Source organism: Camelus ferus, chromosome 10, assembly GCF_009834535.1.
Source record: "Camelus ferus isolate YT-003-E chromosome 10, BCGSAC_Cfer_1.0, whole genome shotgun sequence".
Lineage (NCBI taxonomy): Eukaryota > Metazoa > Chordata > Mammalia > Artiodactyla > Camelidae > Camelus > Camelus ferus.
Genome location: NC_045705.1, coordinates 21,064,603 through 21,083,139, shown reverse-complemented (window position 1 = coordinate 21,083,139; position 18,537 = coordinate 21,064,603). Strand labels below are relative to the sequence as shown.

The following is an 18,537-nucleotide window of genomic DNA, read 5'->3' as shown; positions in this document are numbered from 1 at the left end:
TTCACCACCCTGGTGACAGCATTCATAGCCAGCCTATCTGAACTCATTTTGCAAGTGAGATTTCCTGAGACAGCGAGCTTTACAGATGTCACTGTCTGGGGGCCAGATGGTGAGGTCTGGGGGAGGCGTACTTTTTCAGGTTTGGAGAACCTATGATCACAAAGTGCAGAGACCTGTTTAAGACACTCGCTTTGCAAATAAAAGGGCCAGGATTGTACACAGTAGGCAAAGTGCTCACTTCCTTTTTGTGTGTCAGAGAAGTTAAGAACAGGCTTGTCGGAGGATACAGAGCTGGACAGGTCTGATTGCAAAGCGCATGCTCCCTGCTGCCCAGGTAGGACCCTTCCAGCGCAGGCTGTGGTTTTAGAACATCTTCATGCTCATGGATAAGGGAGCAGCTCCCAGTGACCTCTGACGAGCACCACAGAACGCAGAGAGACATTGCGTGCGGCACACCAGACACTGTTCTCAGCTCTTTACAAGGGTCCTGCAAGGAGGTGCTGTCATTACCACGTACCTGTTAGAGATGTGGACCTGCGCGGCAGGAAGAAGAAAGAAGTGTGCCCCAGGTCACAGCAAGGGCCAGGCAGAGCCAGTGTGTCAGGCCAGAAGTCTGGCTTCAGAGTCTCTCCCTGCTCCCTGAAGCAGAGCAGGGACAGGCTTTGGGGCTAGAGATGCCAAGCACAGGCTCGGCCAATCTGGGTCCCTCATCTGTGGGATGACACGGCTGGGAAGTTTTAAGATACAATTCAGCTCTGACCATTTGTGATTGTGACTTTGCCTTGGCCACTCTCCTTAAGAAAACCTTCTTTGAAAGGCAGGCTAAGGCACTCACCTGAAAAAAATGGATCAAAATACTTTTTCATCTCATTAAACTTTCCCACAGACTTAACAGGGGGTCTGCAGTCAAGAAGCAGCAGTCTTAGGCACAGGTGGTCGGAATCTGCTCTTCTCCCTGTGGGCATCCATCCTGAGAGTTGCAAGTTTAACCCTTTTTGGTCCAGAACCTCCCTTTTCTTCCTGGTCCACGTGCTAGACTGCTAGGAACCAGGATTACCTCTCAGTGCTGGGGAAAGAATCTATTTTTGGACTCACAGATCAATCCTTTTAAAGTCTATGAAAAACCAGGGAGGATCAGTAACCAAAACCACCATATGAACTTTTTTGATAAAAATAAATACAGAAGTTGAAGTCTGACGCAGTCAGGAAGCTGCGAAGGAAAGCCAACAACTCACATGCGAAGGGGAGCAGAAAGGCGGATCAGAACAAGACTTCCACGCTGAGCTTTCCTTGCACTTAGTGACGTGGATAAAAACAACCCTACAGAACCAGCAGAGGACCTGAGGGGTCAAGGTGTCAGTAACACGGTATCGGGCTTGGGGCCAGAAAGTAGATACTATCAAACATAATAACCAAAGTAAAAGTGAAACCACCACCTAATTTCTGTCCACCAAGACAGAGGGGAACCAAACGACCTGCCAGGAGCTATGGAGGAAAAGAGGCGCAACTAGCTGGCTTCCAAGTGCCACACCAAGGTCCTCGGGACAACCACATCGAGCACCGGTCAGTGTGGCCACTTCTCCTGGGCTCCTGGGTCGTTAAGTCCTGGCCACACTGCCCACCCTGGGCCTTGATTCCAGCACCCTCCAAAGTGCACCTGGCAGCTGAGATCCACCAGAAGAAATGGGGCAAAGTGCAATTTCCACCTCCATGGAGTCAGTGGGCACATAGGGAGGATGTTATTTATTAAAAATAGAGATCTATCTCCCTCTCACCCCTGCTAGCAAAAGGGTCTTTTCCAACAATTTTTCCCAAACGGAGGAAATAACAGGCTTTGGCGACTCAGATGTCATATCCTTCCTAAATTAAGAGCTCAGGCTTTTCTGGGCCCCTGGGCAGCAGGCCTGCTGGAGCCGGGAGTAGACGGCACACCAGCGCGGATCCCAGCGTACTAACTGCGGCCACGGCCGCCTGGCTGGACCAGAGCTCCCGCGGCTCCGGGCCTCTGACACCGTGGATGAGTCCAGGACAAGAGGCCCCGGCGCTCCGCCAGCAGCCTCCCGAGCATCCCCAGAAGGCTGTGTACTTGACGCCTGAAGAGGGGCAAGAGCCAGCGTGGCTTCTGCACGTGTGGGAAAGAACCAAATAAGCTGGGCCCAAAGCAAACTATGAACATATGGGAGAGGCAGGCCTGGACCAGGCGGAGGAGAGACCATGCCGGAGGTTTGCCGACCACTGAGTTCTGTGCAGACTCACTCAGAAGTGACTTTGCCTTAAGCCAAGCTCAGCCAATAGACTGAATTCCCAGCCAATTCCGGGTTTGATGGGGGCTCTTGTTGTTTTTAGTAGTCCAGTCGGCTGCCGCCCAGTCCAGCCAGAGACAGTTCAGAAAGTCAGGGCATAGCCTTACGAGTCAGCCGCCGACGTCCAAGTTTCTCTCCACTATTTCTTCTGCTTCAGTTTCATATCTTTTTTGTTCTTCACATCTCTGTTTTTCTTCAACTTTTTGTTCTGTTTGGGTTCTTTTTTGGCTTCCAGTTTCCTTTTCTTGTCACTGGAGAAGAAAAACAAAACAGGAGTATAAAGAATGAAACACGCATGGTCTGTAACCTCTTTCAGACTGCTCTGCTTTGTCTGAAAAGGGTTTCCGCCATCTGAAACTGAATGTAAGAACACCCAGTCAGACCTAAGTGTTCTCTGCAAGCCCATAAGGCATTGTGCCGGGGGCAGGGGATACACTGCACCGACTCAGTTCCTGCCCTGACCAAGCTCTTGGTCTGTGGAGGAACAAATTTATGCCTGCCTTCACTCCTGAAAGCTATTCGGTCCCCCCTCCCAAGACCTCAAAAAAAAAAAATCTAAGGCATCACAAGGCAAATTCCTTCCCACCACTCACCACTAAGGATTACCCTGGAAACCAGACATATTATCCCAGTGACCCTGAGGACAGTCCTTAATACAAAGCATGAATCTTCCAGGAAAACCATATAATACTTTTTTGATGTGATATTATTATTTTTTTTTTTGCTAAATGAGAAGAAAATCCAAAGGAGTAGTAACCCGGGTACACATTTCAGCTGGCCAGTAGGTTCCACACTGGTAGATTAGCATGGGAATCGTTCAGCAGAAGGCCACCTGCCTTCCCTCTTACAGGTTAAAGATTCTCTCCAGTGTCATTCTGCTCTGGAAACAAACCCCTCCCTATGAGGAGAGGGTGAACAGTTTTGTCCAGAGACCATTAACATCACCTGAATGAAGTGACTGCTCAGAAAACAGAAAGAAAAGGCTTCAAGGGATACATAATGACAGTTATCAGTGTTTTTACCTCCAAAAGTGCAAACTTTCATATTTACCCAGAGCCCTCAAGTGCATGAACCACCACACAGGCTGGCTGGTGCAGGAGGCTCCTCAGGGCAGAGGCAGCCAGACAAACGGCAGGCAGGGGAGGCCGAGCTCTGTGGAGCTTGGAACCAGGCTGTTGCTGCACCAGGTACACCGCCGGCCTTTTGTTCCAGTCAAAGCCACCACACTCAAGGCCACAGCCATCATGCGCCCTGGGCCACACCTGCCATATTGTCCAAACCAGGAATGAGGACACACTGACAGTGGGCTTTTGTGCCACATCACAGAGCACCAGAAAAACGAGGCTGGTATTGATGCTGGAAACTTCAAGGTAGCGTAGTGACTTACAGAGCCGGCAGAAGAGAGTATCTGATTTCTGGAGCCTATGGTTCCTAGAGGCACAAGATTTCCTCTTTCCAAATAAACTCTTCAGGGGACCCTGTCTATGGCAATGTCAAGAACAAGCCTCCCTCACTAACCCCAAAACCAGCTTCATCTGCTCAAGCCTCATCCCCAGACGCCCAGGGCAGGGGAGGCCTCACTGTCTTCCCCAGAAAAACTCTGGTGAAGGACCCACCCACGGAACCACTGTCGTCTACATAGGCACTGCTCTGCAGAGAAGCAGCTGGGGCCTGGGGTCCCCGAGAACTTTCCAAGTAGGGCCATCTTCGTCACAACCCTAATACATTGTTTGCCTTTTCCACTTCATTCCCTCCCAACTGCTCCATTTTCCAGAGGCTACGAGACGCGTGATGGCACAACAGACCGAATGCAGAAGCAGGTAGGAGAATCCAGCTGCCTTCTAGTGAGCCAGCTGTCAGAGAGACTGGCAAACACGTAAATGGAAAACAATGCTACTCTTCCCCCTAAAATTTTTATGAAAAACGGTATTTTTTAAAACAAGAAAAAACCCATAACGAGCCCCTGATTGTTAGTTTTGAATGAACAAACATTTTTTTTAATTTCTCAGTTTTTCATTTCTAATAGGAGACCCACATAAACAAAAGACAGATATAACCCACATAAACAAAACTCCTTTGGGGTCGGCAATCATTTTTATGGTATAAAGGAACCATAAAACCCCAAGCTTGGAGAACGGCTTGGCTTAGTGGAAGAAGAGTGCAGCAGGGAACACTGCGGGCTTTGCAAAGGACAAGCCTGGTCCTGACTCTAGCTCTGCCTCTTACTAGCTACATGCTTCTTGGGAAGTTACTTGCCACCCTAGCGGCTTGGTTCCTTCATCGTTAAAGCAGTGATATAGGAATACAACCACCTCTGTTGTTCTGAGCACGAAGGAGATGCTGCATTAAAGCCCCCAGAAAGTGCCCAGCTAGCAGCAACACCAGGGCTGTTCTCAAGCCCGCCTCCCTGGCATGTCTGGGGACTGAGAGGGAGGCCGAGATCCAGGCCTAAGCGATGGCCCGGCTACAAAAGCAGCCACACCCAATGGAAAGAATAGCGACTTCCCAAAGCTTCTGCTCCAACCTCCTATTTCCTAGAGAGGCGAGAATGCCTGCCTGTCAGATGTGTGCCAGACCCTCACCTTTTCAGGCTGATGATCGAGGCATTCTGTCCGGCTTTGTTCAAAACCTCATTCCACTCTTCATCGTCCCCACGGATCACGTATCTAAAAAACAAAGGAAAATATCAAAGCCTACCCAAAAGAAGAGAGAACTGCTTAAAGTAAGACAGCGACAACGTTCTTATCACACACGTCCTGTCACAAGAGCCAGGCCCAGCTGCATCAACATTTGAACAGCAGAGAGTAGGGGACAGGCGTGCAGCTGAGCGCCCAGGGACAGAAAGCTCACTGGAGCAAGGAGGGTCAGGCCTGCCAGCAGGGGTCAGTCCGCACAGAAGGCAGCTGCCTGACTTCTCCCACGTGACTCTCATCAACTGCCCATCAGAGAAGCCTCCTGTCACCCCCACCTCCACAGCCCACCTGCCCTCAGACTGCTCCCCACCTGGCCCCATCTGAGATCTCACAATCCTGGCAAGTCCAGGGTCTGATACTGAAAAGCTGAGGGCAGAGCTCCATACCCTGCCCAGGGACCCCCTGGCCGCCTCCATCTCATGTCCAACCACCACCATCACTAATGAACCAGCAACAGGACTACAGCCAAAGAGGCTCAGAGGCCACCAATTCTGGAGCTGTTACTTGCATCAATCCATGGGCCGGGTAAGGCCACTATAGTTGAAGCTCAAAAGGGACTAGGATTTCTAGCGCACAGAGGGTTCTAGAGCAAGGGGTTTTGTAGGTTTGTTTGCAGTAGAATCCTTTCTCAAACAAACTGACATGCAAAAGTCAAATATAAAAACGTGGCCATTAAAAGTGAATGCTCATCAATTAGCATCTCCCTTCCCTGAGGGGCCCAAGGCATGAAGTGGAACCCAGGGGATCCCGGGAGTGTGATTTGCAAGTCATGATTCACAAAGTGGCAGAGCTGATCTGAGGAAAACAAATCCTTCAAAATCATGCAAATACTGAATTAGGAGGATTTTAGCTGTTAGTGCTTCTAAAGATGATCCCATGAAACACAGCTTCCAAGGCACCCAGGATGTGAATTAGGAGAAACCTGCAGGCCGATTCTGGGGCCTAGAGGCCAAGGCAGAGCCCCAGCGCTTCCCACGGGGAGTGGAGGGGCCTTACTGAGAGAGGTCCATGTCCTTCAGCTTCCCCACTTCTTTCTTGTGTTTCTCCTGGAATTCCTTTGCAGCTTCATCCTGTGGTTAAAGAACCGTATACAGAGTAGGTCAGTCAAGCAGGGGACAAATCACAGACAAATGGGATGGGGCAGAATATCACCACGAGGATGAGCAGACCTCTCTTTCTCCCCAGTTTACCCCCTACACTGTTAGAGGCAGCTCTCACTAAAGCGTACATGAACATAAAACGTGCCCTCTGAAAACCTAAAAGGATAAACAAACAAGTTTCCAACAGCAGCTGCTGGACTGCGGGCATGCACGCACACCCAGGGCAGGAAGATGCGGGAGCTGGCACTCACTCACACCCACAGGACACCAGCGCCCCCGAGCTGGGCCAGTGCAGAGGACTCTCCCGACAGGGGAAAGGGCGGACGCGGAGTGTTCGCGAGGCCTTGGGCGGGAGCATACCAGCTCGTCACTCAGCGTCTTCATGGTGGGCTCCATGACCACGTCCTTCACTGCCACCATCTGCTCCTCGATGGCCTTTTCCTGCACTTCATTAAAAAGCTACAAAAGACCAAGGCCGAGAAGCAGGAGATGAAGCAGCAGCAGGGACCCAGTCACTTGTTAGCAAGTCATTTAGTGTATACTCTGGTTTAGGAGCACACGCGTTCATGGGAGGAGCATGGAAACACACAGGACAGGTGTCACACTCCTAACAGTGATGCCTCTGGGAGAGAACACAGAACATGACAGATACAGCTGAAGCCCTCTTGTTCTGCGTGTGTGTGTGTGTGTGCGTGCGTGCGGGCATGTGCATGTGCGTGTGTAGATCTACAGCAAATATGGCCAAATGTTAACATTTTTGCATCTTGGGACAGGGAGTGGGTTTGACACATTTTTCAAAACCCTGCCCTTGGCTGAGGATACCTTCACGACTTTGCGGATGATCCGGTTGAAAAGTCCCATCAACTGGCCCGAGGGCAGCTCAATCTCCTTTTCCAGCTGGTCCACGGACTTGTGCTGCAGGCCAATCCCTAAGAGAAGAGCCTGGAGAATGGGAAATCTGCTGGAGTGGCTGCCAGGATGGGCTCTCGCCCATTAAAATGGTACCAGGAATCAGAGTTATTCCCCTTGACCAAAGGTATCTGGTACAAAAATCAACTGACACTGCCTATTTTAGAATCTTCCCACTCATCCTGCTACTGAAACCACCGGGAAACACCCCTTCCTGCGATCCCCAAACCAACTTCTTATCCAGGCAGACAGCTGCTTCACAACTACGTTCCAGGTACAAGGAGCTCCTGGACCCCCGATGAAGTAGAGTAAGAATCAAGCCAGCGTGGTGGGTGGGGGGAATGTGGGCCCAGGCTGCAGCTCTTCTACTTACTAATGGTATGGTTGGGCCTGGGGCTCGACTACAGAGCCCAAGAGTCCCCACCTGTTGAAAGTAGAGATCACTACCCACCTATCGGAACCATGAGGAACTAAATGCACAAAATTACATCAAAGCATCCAACCCAACACCCAGCATGTAAATTGCCCCACAATACCAGCACCCAAGAAGCAGGTAACTTACCGACTGGGCAGCGGACAGGGCCAGGTCCCCCAGCTGGTTCAGGAAATACATCCGGGAAATGGCCGGGATCATGTCCATGATGAGGTGGTAGTCAACCATATTCCGCGAATACATCTCCAGCCTCTTCAGGTCATAGGGGAGGAAGAGCGCTTCCAGCTCCTCCCGGCGTAGGGCTATACATGCGACAGAGCCAGAAGGGTCAGGGCAGCCCGATGCCCTCACAGGATCTGACAGGGTTCCCAGACAGCACACACATGGTCCCCAGATGGCACCCTAGCACCTGCTCCTCCACCAGACCTTCAGCCAGAGAAGGGGAGAAGCCACCCGAGAATGCTGGCCAACCATTACAACAGAGTGCCCCGGGCAGCCCTGCCTCTTCTGTAAAGGGGAGGCAGCTGGGGCGTGCTGGGAGGGGGATGGGTGGCACGTGACCCTTGCTCAGAGTTCCATGCCAACACCTGAGACCAAGGAAAGGCTCCCGTGCTCCGGGCTCAGATGAATACAACACTCTCGCCCCACTTTGTCACTTCTCAGGACTCAGTTTCCCACATTCCACCCAGCTCGAGAAACAGATTTTTTCATCAAAATACAATTGGCAAAAAACAGGTATGCACGCGCACATAATTAGCAACAGGGAAAAACCTCCACAGCTGTTAATTCTAATGATCCTTTACACCCTTTTTTGTGCCTTAAATATTCAAACAGAATTTACATGCCCAAAACACTTCTACGTGTTGGCCACAGAAGGTTGGCAGTATATTCTTATTATAATTTCATGAACAAGGAAACTGAACTTCAGGATTGAGCTAGGTACCCTCGCTCACAGGATTTAGATTCGGTTCCATAACTGACTAGCTGTATGACCTCACATACATCTCTGAAGCCCAATCACATCCCCCAAGTCTTGTCAGAACAACAGGCACAGTGTGTGACAGGGCCCCTGGGGTGGAGCAGGGCCTGCTGGGTGGAGGTGGGTGGTGGGAGATGCAGGCCTGGAACCGGTCCCCCATCCCTAGTCCAGCCCTCTTTCTGGACCACACACCCGCCTCCCGTTACACAACCAAGCCCCACCCACCCTCCTGCAGCCCCGCAGCTCACCTGGCTGCGTGGGTTTCCCGATGTTCCTGTTCTGAAGGATGTTCAGAGCCAGGGGAGGAGAGAAAGTGCTGAACTGGTAGGACAACAGGGCGAGGAACCGCCTTCGGAAATCTGTGGGGCCCAACCACGCGGAGTCAGGTCCACATGCCCCACCCTGGGCACCTGGCTGAGCCCCCCCACCCCCACTCCACTCTCGTTCACCTTTCCAAAAGGCCGAGAGCCAGGCGCCCCGGTCGCCCTCATCCTCATCTGTCAGCGTCTTCAGCATGATGCACGAGTGCTCTCCGGTCAGGTCATTCTGGGAAACACAAATCCTTAACTGACACCAAAAACCCCATTTATGAACGGTCTGTCACTTCTAAAGGATGAGCACCCCCACCTACACAACAGCTTCCGAAGACCTTTTGTCCTGCAACTTCTGAGCAGGTGCCCTGGCGATGGAGCAGAGCTGCTCAGACCTTCACAGCACACCTTCTACCCTGGACCCACAGGTGTGAGCCACTTGCTTGCGTCAGGGAAGATCCTGAACTGTCGTTATAGCTTAAACTCCATGCTTTGGGTGCTTACACCAAAAACTCCACAGCCAAAAAACAGGATGGCTACAGTTCCCCTGCTGGCAACCAGTTTGTAAGTGCAGGCTTCTTTAGGGGCTAAAACAGTGACCACAGGTTTTAAATTTTTTACTACACAACAACCACAAAGCCCAACACCATAAAAATATCTAATGGATTTCAACCGAAGGGCTTTCCAGTAACAAAAGACCTCCACCAAGTCACAAACAAGCCGAGCACAGCACAAGACCACAGGGACATAACGTGATCTGCACTGAACCCACTGGTCTGTGTGCTCCTTGCAGTGAATCACCAAATTTACGTTCCAGCCCAGACCAAACTTGCCGACAAGGACCAGCCCCTCAGGAGCTGCTCCTGCCCATGTGGAAGCAGCCCTACACCCGAATGGTCCTAACTAGTCCACTGGGAACTCTCAAATGGGCACCACCTTTTGGCTACTGACCTTGAACTCTCCAAAATCAAACCCCCAGCACTCCCTCTCAGCTGCTGACCTCCAGTCTTTGGGAAAGCAGAAGCAATTGGAAACTTCTTCATCCTCCCGGCACCAACTTAACTCTCTCTTGTGAGGGATGCGGTGCCCACCTCTCCTCCTGCACCCCGGGTCCTGCCCTCCTTGCCTCCTCCAGGCCTGCACTCCTGCAATCAGCCCCACTCACCTGTCTGCATGAGCTCTACAGGATCATACCCTGCAGTAAACAATTCTAGTGTTCTAGAATCTCCCAGTTGACAAACCCGCCTTCACCCCAGTCTCCCTCCAGCTCCCTTTGCCACGTGGATGAATCATGTATTCGGTCTGTCTCCTCACCTCCCGTTCTCTCCCATCAGGCTGATCCCTCAAGTGCACGGGAGCGGCTTTCACTCAGATCAGCAGTGCTGACAAATCCCGTGGTCACCTGGGTGTCCTCATCTTACCTGCTCTGCCAGCAACTGACTCCCCTTCTCCAAACACTTGTTACTCTTGGCTCCTGAAGCCACACCCCGACTTTCTCCTGCAGAGCAAGGCTACTCCTGCTCAGTCTCCCTTGCTGTGCTTTCCGATTCACTCCTCTGAACGGTGGAGAGTCTAAGGACTCACTCTCTTTATTTTCAGTCCCTACTTTCAACAGCTTTAAATGCTTGATCATGAAACAAAAGTATTTACGGAACACAAACTATACACAGTAGATGCTACTAAGTGCTAGGGTTACAGCTGCGAAGAAAACAGACCCCACCCCTGCCAGAAAAAATTCTTGACCCCAGGCAGTACACTCTATTAAAAATAAGCCGACGACTCTCAAATCTACCTCCAGTCACAACCTCTGCCTTGAATTCCAGACTCCTGCTGTCAGCCGCCTATTCCGTGCTTCCACCTGTGTGCCTAATAGGCATCTCACATTTACTGTGCCAAAACCAGTTCCCACTTCCAAACCTGGCCTTTCCCCACTGAGACGTATCTCAGCAAACAGTACCTCCAACATTCAGTTTCTCACCCCTTGTCTCAACACTAGTCTCTCAAGCCCAAAATCTTCTAAGAACTATCCTTGGTCCTTCTGTTCACGCACCTTCCACATCCCCCATCCTTCCACTCTAGTCAGTTCGACCTCCCAAACACACTTGGCACCTGGCCCCTTCTCTCCACCTCACCACGTCCTCCTCAGTCCAAAACACCATCTCCTACCCACTCATCTCCCCGCCTCTATTCCTGGGAGACTACCGGCCATCATCTACACGGCAGCCCCAGCAGCCTCCCCCAGCCCCTCCCTCCAGCTGAACGGGGAAGGAACACAGGGCCCTCAACTGGACCCGACTGCCCCACCTTGAACCACCACCTTTTCCTTAAAAGGGCCCTCCAGTCACGCTGGCCTTCCATTTCCTTCAAATCACTTCCTTTCCACCTCAGGCCTTCATGTTTACCGCATCCTCTGCTTGGAAAGGCTCTTTTCCGCAGGCAGGACTGTCCCACAGCTGGCCCATTCTGATCACTCAGGTTGCAGTTTGAAAGGTCACCCACCCCTCAGAAGCCTGACCACTCATTACGCTATAAACGTCAGGGTTTGGTTTTCCAGATGGTACAATACAACCATCTGAAAATTTCTTATTTGTTCATTTTGTTACCTGTGTTCTACCCATTAGGTAATAAGCCTCATGGCTTACCTTGCCCACTGCCTGACTCACTGTAGGTACTAAATATATATCTCTTTAATGAACTGACAGTCACTCTCTCACCTTCCATAACACCCTCTATGGCTCTGTCATCCACAGTCACGCCCCTCCTTCAGATGCCAAATTATAGTATTTGAGTCTGCACAAACGCACTCCTCTCCTAAAACCACTTTTCTTTTAAAATACAAATCTGAGGAGGACCCCCGTTAAAGGATTCCAGAATCTAATGGACAAGTCCACATGCACCTCTGCCATTTTAGGAGCCAGCACAAGCCACTGTACTCATAGTGGGGGACAGTGTGACCATGTGGTCTCTCAGTGAGGATGGCTGCTTTGGTGGCCTGGAACAAACCTCCTGGAGGCACAGGCAGGCCTGCTCAGAGCACAGCAGGAGGCACCAGGGCTCTATGCAAGGACAGACCTGTCCCCAGCCCCTCCTCAGCCAGACGCCTCACTCACCGGGGTCTGTCTCAGATAGACAGGAACAAACCCAGCTCGTTTCCAGAACCTGCAAAGATGCAAAGACAGCAGGTCACTGCGTGCACCTTCTGGGAGCGACCGACACATAAAGCTGGGAAAGGCCGGGGGACACGGGGAGTCACGGACGGCTGACACAGACGCCTCCAGAAAGGCAGACACGCAGCCCACGCAACTCTCATTCTCAGGACCCCGAGGCCAAGGGGCTGAAGCGGGGGAGGAAGGGCAGGTAAACCCTTACTTGAGGAGCCTGGGGGTCAAGCCGTAGGACACCCCCAGGTAATCCAGGCGCTCAGCAGGCCTCTCATTCAGTTTGAGAAGTAAGGGAGGCAGGTCCTTCCGGGGAGTGACGACTTCTTCCAACAAGCTGACAGCCTGGAGGATGGTGGGGGAGAGCCCGTCCACCCAGCAGAGGGGCAGGGAGGTTAGTGACATTCCCAAGCACCCCTGCCACTCCAGGCTCTGGACAAACACAACAAAAACCAGGACAGGCCTCTCGGTTTTGTTCCCATAGTTTTTAAAATATAGGAACACCATTAAGTCCAGTGATCATGCCTAAGGATACCAAATCCCTAGATATGCACGGAATCACACCGCTCGGAACCCAAAATGCAGAAAAAATAGCCACAGGGTTTAGAAATGCCAAAAAAAAAAAAAAGAAAGAAATGCCAGTAACAGGATTCTGAAGATTAGGGGTGGGGGAGGGTGGCCCTGTGCCTTAGGAAGTGACAAACCTCTGAGCCTGACCTTAAATACAAGCCCCTTCCCCACCTCCTAAACAGGAGCACTGTGAGAATCAAATGGAGGCGTGTGGAAAGCCACCCCAGCTCCTAACCTGGAAGGACAGAGCTCCCTCAGTCCAGGCTCAGGACTAAGAGGAGGAGACCGCAGAGCAGTGGCTTTAAGCTGGAGCACACATCAGCATCACCTGGGAGCTTGTTAAGACAGCTTCAGGTGGCCTGGGGTGGGGCTCAAGACCTGGTACTTTTAAGAAGTTTCCAGGTGAGGCTGATAATGCTGATCTGAGGTTTTCGGGTAAACTATTAGCTGGAGAAAGAGCAGCTTCTTGAAAACAGCAGAGGAAACCTGCTGCTGCCGCCCAGAGAGCCCGGACCTGAAGTAGCTCTTGATGATGCTCTGAAGACCCAAAGAACTACCCTCCCAGGAGCCCAGGGCTCGGCCAGAACATGCTTACCTCACTGCTGACGGTGTGGATTTCTTGTGACGTCTCGAGGACCTTCTCCTCCAGGCAAGGGAACCTGCCTTCATAGTACAGCTGCAGCAGCTGCAGGGCTCGGCTGCCGTAGCCCATCTGAACAAACACAGAGGGGGACGGGCAAAGGGAAAAGAGGCGTTCTCGGTGTCCAAACCACTTCTACGCCCCTGTGTTGCTTCCAGAAAGCCTTCACTCTGGGTCAGATTGCACTTGGCAAAAAGGACCAATGAAACCCCACAATGAAGTCAAAGTAGAGACCCTTAAGACCTAGCGTGCCGTGACCCTGACTCTCGCACTGGCTAGCCCATCTGCCACCGGAGCACAAGGGCGGCTGGCTGTGCTTTCTGGTCCACAAATCAGCCAGCCCCAAACTGATGAGGCTACAGCCAACTCCCCGGTAGGGATTTCTAAGAAACTAGGAGGTAATTACAGGAAGCAGATCTGGTTCACAAGTCTCATGTCCTCATAAACAAAGGAAGGGCAAGCACACACGATCATCCTGCCCACCCACCCATCCCCAGACAAATCTACCCACCCATCCCCAGGCAAACCCACCCACAGCAGAGGGGTACCTGGAACTGCTACTCCTTGACCAGCTTCCTATTTAAACAATCAAGAACACCTGCCCTAACGAATGGCCAGCAACACGGCTGCAGCTAGTAACAGTACACCAGGTTTGAAGGCATGTGGACACATTACCCCTTGATAATCTGGGTGAACAGCAATGCGGACAACCCTTCCACCTGACAGGCCGCCGAAGTCTGGATCTTGAAACTGTGAGGGAGACACAAGCCAGAACTTAGCACCAAAAGACAGCCTCCAACACCGCCAGTCTCACTGACTCGGACACACCAGGGAAAGCACTTCACCTGTTCGGACACTGTCCATGGAATCAGGTCCCCCGAAGCCTTCTTGCCTCGAGACAGGCTGTTCAAGATGGACTGGCGAGAAATCTCCCCCTCAAGGCACACCTGTCGGGGGAGCAGGACAGTGCAGACGGAGAGGCAGGCTCCAGGCTCAGAGCCCGCCCACAGAACATCACCTGCACTCTGCCGCTTCTCTGACTTCGCCAGTTGTTTCCACGCCAGCTCAGGCTTAACCCTGTAACTGGCTCACCAATTTCCAATGGAAGTTTCATTACCACATTCTGTGGGCATCCTGACACCATCATTAACAAGGCAGAATACTGACATCCTCCTGGCCCAGGGAGCAAGACCTCACTAGGAGAGGTCTCTACACATGATGTGCATGTATGCTCATAAGTTAAGACTCAGGATGCTCACGTGGCTCTATACAGAACTGTGCAAATTCACAATAACTCAAAGGTCTAATAGGAGGTTGGTTAAACATGGTATGGTACATGCAGGCAATGAAATACAACACAGCCTGTAACAATTATGCAGATTATTGGGGGGCAGTGTATAGCTCAGTGGTTAGAGTACATGCTTAGCATGCACCAGGTCCCGGGTTCAATCCCCAGTACCTCCATTAAAATAACCAACTAAATAAATAAATCTAATTACCTTCCTCCTCCTACCCATTAAAAAAAAGGCAAAAAAAAAATGCAGATTATGAATTCTTGACACATTGGGGAAAAAAAGTCATCAAATAATATGATCCCATGTTTATGAAAAGGAAAAATGATAAAGAAATGCATAAATACATGCTGGTCATTAAAAATATTATTTTTTCCAATCTGTGTCTTCTAATTTTACAAGTACCATGTACTGCTTTTGTAATAAAGGAGGAAAATTTTAAAATTTCTGTTTTAGGAGGAATTGTAAGTCAAAGGAGTGGCCAGTTCTGACTTTCACTCATCCGTGAACCCTGTGGGGCTTTGGGTTTGTGTCAGGGTGGTGGCTTTGTGCAATGCACCATTATCATCCGCCTGGATACACCCAGGCACGTGGCTCCAGACCAGGAATCAAGAGCTTCAGTTACTGAGCCATAATCCTTGATGACTAAGTGGTTCCCCAATCAATGCCACGAAGACGATTCTGTACCTGGATGACAGCAAGCACTTCAGGAAGGGCATTCTGGGTGGGGGGCACAGGAGGCAGAAGGCAGAAGAGATGGTGAGCAGGTGCGTCAGAAAGCATCTGAAGATCGTTGGGAGAGTTCTGTGGGGCACAAACACTGTCAGTGAGAACCACCCCTCCTCCTGGCCTTACTTAAGAGGCTACTTCAGAACCACTGGTTGACTGGAGAACCACCTTCCCCAAAGACAAGTGATGTGCTGAAAGCCAGCACAGCGCCTTTGCAGCATCCTGGCCGGCCAGCCTGAGACTCTCCGCAATGGCTTGGGAGGAACTTCGCATCAACGTCTGCCGTCACCTCACCATGAGTGCAGGTGCTGCAGAGTCGGGGCAGAGAACTGCTTAGGTTAGCGCCACATTTTTCACAGCTGGGAAGTGAACTTCTTCCTGATCAGAGGCTGCTATTTCAAGAAAACCTCTCACTGTTTCTAACATCAACTCCTCAGCCTTCCATTAAAAGGTGTTCATAAAAATGATACCCAGACACTCAAAAAGTGTCCTTTCCAATGTGCCTTTTTAAGAATTTCAAATATTCCAAAATCTCATTCTCTGCTCCTTAAAAATAGCCCAGGGCTGTAAGGCTGGTCCTCAGGTCAAACAGCACCCCCGGATTACAACTGCCATGTCATCTCAGCCCACCGTTTAGCAGACAAGCCAGAAATATAAGTACTTCTTTTAAAACAGGCAAAACTTCCCACCCTCTCCAGCTACTGCGCATGGGGCTACATGCAGAAATCCCACACTCTATGCAAAGCTGGAAGCCCAAGACAAGTCTGAACAACAATGGGAAATGCAACCCCTCCGGCAAGACCACTGGACCGAGCCAACGTCAGGACATTCTAGTCCCAACAGAATGGCCACCTGAGACACTGGGTAATAAAAGATGCAAAAAGCCAAGTGAAAGGGCACGGCCAAGTGCTGGAGTTCACTGCTAAAGTTCACCTGCGGGCTGGGTGCAGTTACCTTGTAGTGAGAAGCCACGTAGAGGGCCATAAGCCGTTGGAGGAAAACCTCAGAGGCCTTGTGGTAGCAAAAGAGGGTATCTCTGTTAACATAGTAGCTGGGTCTGGAGTTAAGCAACCAAAATAAATCAAAGAGAGCCCCAAACAGGACATACTACTTTCAAGGGTCACCTGGACATGTGATTTCCCTCAGCTTGGGAAGAGGAGCCCCTGGTTCTAAGCAGAAACACATTAGGAAGGAAGAGAAGGGAAATCAAGAGCTCTGCCCGCTCCCTAGAGCAGCAGCCTGTGAAACAAAGGGTCAAAACCCTCTACTTCTCCCACGCCCCCTCGCCCTCTTGGCAGGATACAGCTCGCAGGCTTCAGGCAAGGGGCAGCCAGAGATGATCCGAGTGATGTTGAGGCAATCCAGGCACAGCAGGTCGTTCAGCCACTTCTCCACCGCGTCCCCAGGGGCGTAGCGGATCGACTCCTGCAGGGAAACCTCATGCAGGGTTCGCGCTGATCCCCACAAAGCACACACACACAAGGAACAATTAGTAAATATGTTGTGTCCCAAAGAGCAAGGCAAATGGTCTACTTTATTTGTCACGTGGTGCCCACAGAAATATGGCTCAAGAATGTAAACTGGTTTTAAATCGATATGGTGGATGTTCAACTTGCCTCGACATCAACCCCAAAGGGATCTCACTAAGCAATGCAACCAATGCCCTGAGATGATGACAAATAAGGGTCTAGCCACCAGAAGGCCCAGGTCAGGCTCCTATCTGGTCACGGGCCTGCTGTTCCTCAGAGAAATGCAACTTCACCTCCGGGGGACTCAGCCTCTCTGCCCGATGGTAGGAAGCGGTGTTACTGCCCATGAAGTCATGAGGGGAAGGATCCAGCAAGAGTCTGGAGTGACTTGCTGTGTACTGCAGGCCCTCTCAGAGCTCCAAGGGTACCTGATGCCAGTCTGGCTGTCGTCGTGGTCTTGTTCTCAGCAGTGGTGCTGACCTGGCTCTGGGCACTCTGTTGGCGGAGCTGCTGAATTAGCTTGAGGGACAGGGACCGGCCAGTGCCCTCATAGCTAGGAGCAAAAGCAAAGGCAATCAGGCACCAGACCCCAAATCCACTCTGTGGGAGGGGACAGAGAACTACTTTCCTTGTCCTGCTGAAACACCAGACTCCTGCTCCCCGAGGACAGCCCTGCCAGCTCTGAGCTTCCAGCACAGCATGTGTTTGCCCAAAGGAGGCAGAGCTGCACGGTGGCTCAGCTTGGAGACGTCTGGGCCTGGGCGCAAGTCCCAGCATGTCTACTTAGTACCTCTGTGCAAGGAACTCGACCTCTTTTAGCTTCTTCCTCAAAAGGGGATTATTCTAACATTTCACAGAACTGTGCTGTGAACTAAAAGAATAAGCACTGAAAAGATGACGTGAACAAAGCCATCTGCATAACAGAACTGGAATATAGATAAATGGACCAGTAATGACAGTTGCTATTAGAAGAAAGGAATGGAATAAACAGAGAACATTTCCAGTTTGGAAAAATCAAGATGAAACAAATCCACCACCCAGTAATTTTTTTTCATTACTACTTTCACTTAAAAGATGACATAAAGTACCTTGGGAGAGAAAAAAAAATCACTTATAATCTGATCACTGAACCAGCTCTTTCCAATTGTATTCCCTCCTTGTCTTTTGTCACAAGCACATGTGCACAGGATGCAGACTGCTCAGTGGGTTTTCTTCTATTTTTAGTATTATGTTTCACAGTACTCATTATTATAAACGAGTATACTGTATAAATACTTCATCTTACTCAATACTTCTTTCATAGAATATCAAAAAAATCACATTTTCAATGTTTTACCCATCCCCACCCCAATAACAAAAATTTCTCAAAGGAATTCCATTTACTTATTTTTTTTAAAAAAAAAAGTAAGCACAAGCAACAAAATTAAAACTTTCATGCTTCAAAGGATACTGTCAAAAAGTGGAGAAAAAACCCATAGAATGGGAGAAAATTTTTGTAAATCATATACATAATATTCACATCTCGAATATATAAGGAAACCTTACAAGTCAATAATAAAAAGACATATAACCCAATTAGAAAACTGCGCAGAGGATATGAACAGATATTTCTCTAAAGAAGACAAACAAACGGCCAATAAAATGCCTCACATCATCGGCCATCAGCCAGATGCAAACGAAGGCTGTATGAGACACCATTGCTTACTCACTAGGACTGTTATAACCAAGAAGACATACAAATGCTAGCAAGGATGTGGAAAAACTGGAAACTCAGACACTCCTGGTAGAAATGTAAAATGAAGCAGCTGCTTTGGAAAACAGTCTGGCAATTCCTCAGTTAAACAGAAAAGTTACCATTTGACCCAGTAATTCCCCTTCTAGGTATACACCCAAGAGAACAGAAAACATGCAAAACCTGCACATGAACGCACACAGCAGCATCACTCCGAAT

The 18,537-nt window shown here is 50.3% G+C and overlaps 1 protein-coding gene across 1 annotated transcript in view; it reads right to left on the bottom strand.

Moving 5' to 3' along the window:
- Nucleotides 1-1,733: 1,733 nt before the first annotated feature.
- Nucleotides 1,734-18,537, bottom strand: part of NAT10 (N-acetyltransferase 10) — a 37,981-nt gene continuing 21,177 nt past the window's right edge. Inside the window, exons 13-29 of the mRNA XM_006195052.3 lie at nucleotides 17,015-17,139; nucleotides 16,421-16,571; nucleotides 16,072-16,168; nucleotides 15,076-15,192; nucleotides 13,942-14,043; nucleotides 13,772-13,846; nucleotides 13,052-13,168; nucleotides 12,098-12,231; nucleotides 11,839-11,887; nucleotides 8,867-8,963; nucleotides 8,666-8,776; nucleotides 7,568-7,740; nucleotides 6,919-7,038; nucleotides 6,457-6,555; nucleotides 5,993-6,066; nucleotides 4,886-4,969; nucleotides 1,734-2,554 (exon numbers count right to left, since the gene is read on the bottom strand). Coding sequence (XP_006195114.2) covers nucleotides 2,443-2,554; nucleotides 4,886-4,969; nucleotides 5,993-6,066; nucleotides 6,457-6,555; nucleotides 6,919-7,038; nucleotides 7,568-7,740; nucleotides 8,666-8,776; nucleotides 8,867-8,963; nucleotides 11,839-11,887; nucleotides 12,098-12,231; nucleotides 13,052-13,168; nucleotides 13,772-13,846; nucleotides 13,942-14,043; nucleotides 15,076-15,192; nucleotides 16,072-16,168; nucleotides 16,421-16,571; nucleotides 17,015-17,139 — 1,837 coding nt within the window. The 3' untranslated portion in view covers nucleotides 1,734-2,442. The remainder of the gene's footprint in view (nucleotides 2,555-4,885; nucleotides 4,970-5,992; nucleotides 6,067-6,456; nucleotides 6,556-6,918; nucleotides 7,039-7,567; nucleotides 7,741-8,665; nucleotides 8,777-8,866; nucleotides 8,964-11,838; nucleotides 11,888-12,097; nucleotides 12,232-13,051; nucleotides 13,169-13,771; nucleotides 13,847-13,941; nucleotides 14,044-15,075; nucleotides 15,193-16,071; nucleotides 16,169-16,420; nucleotides 16,572-17,014; nucleotides 17,140-18,537) is intronic.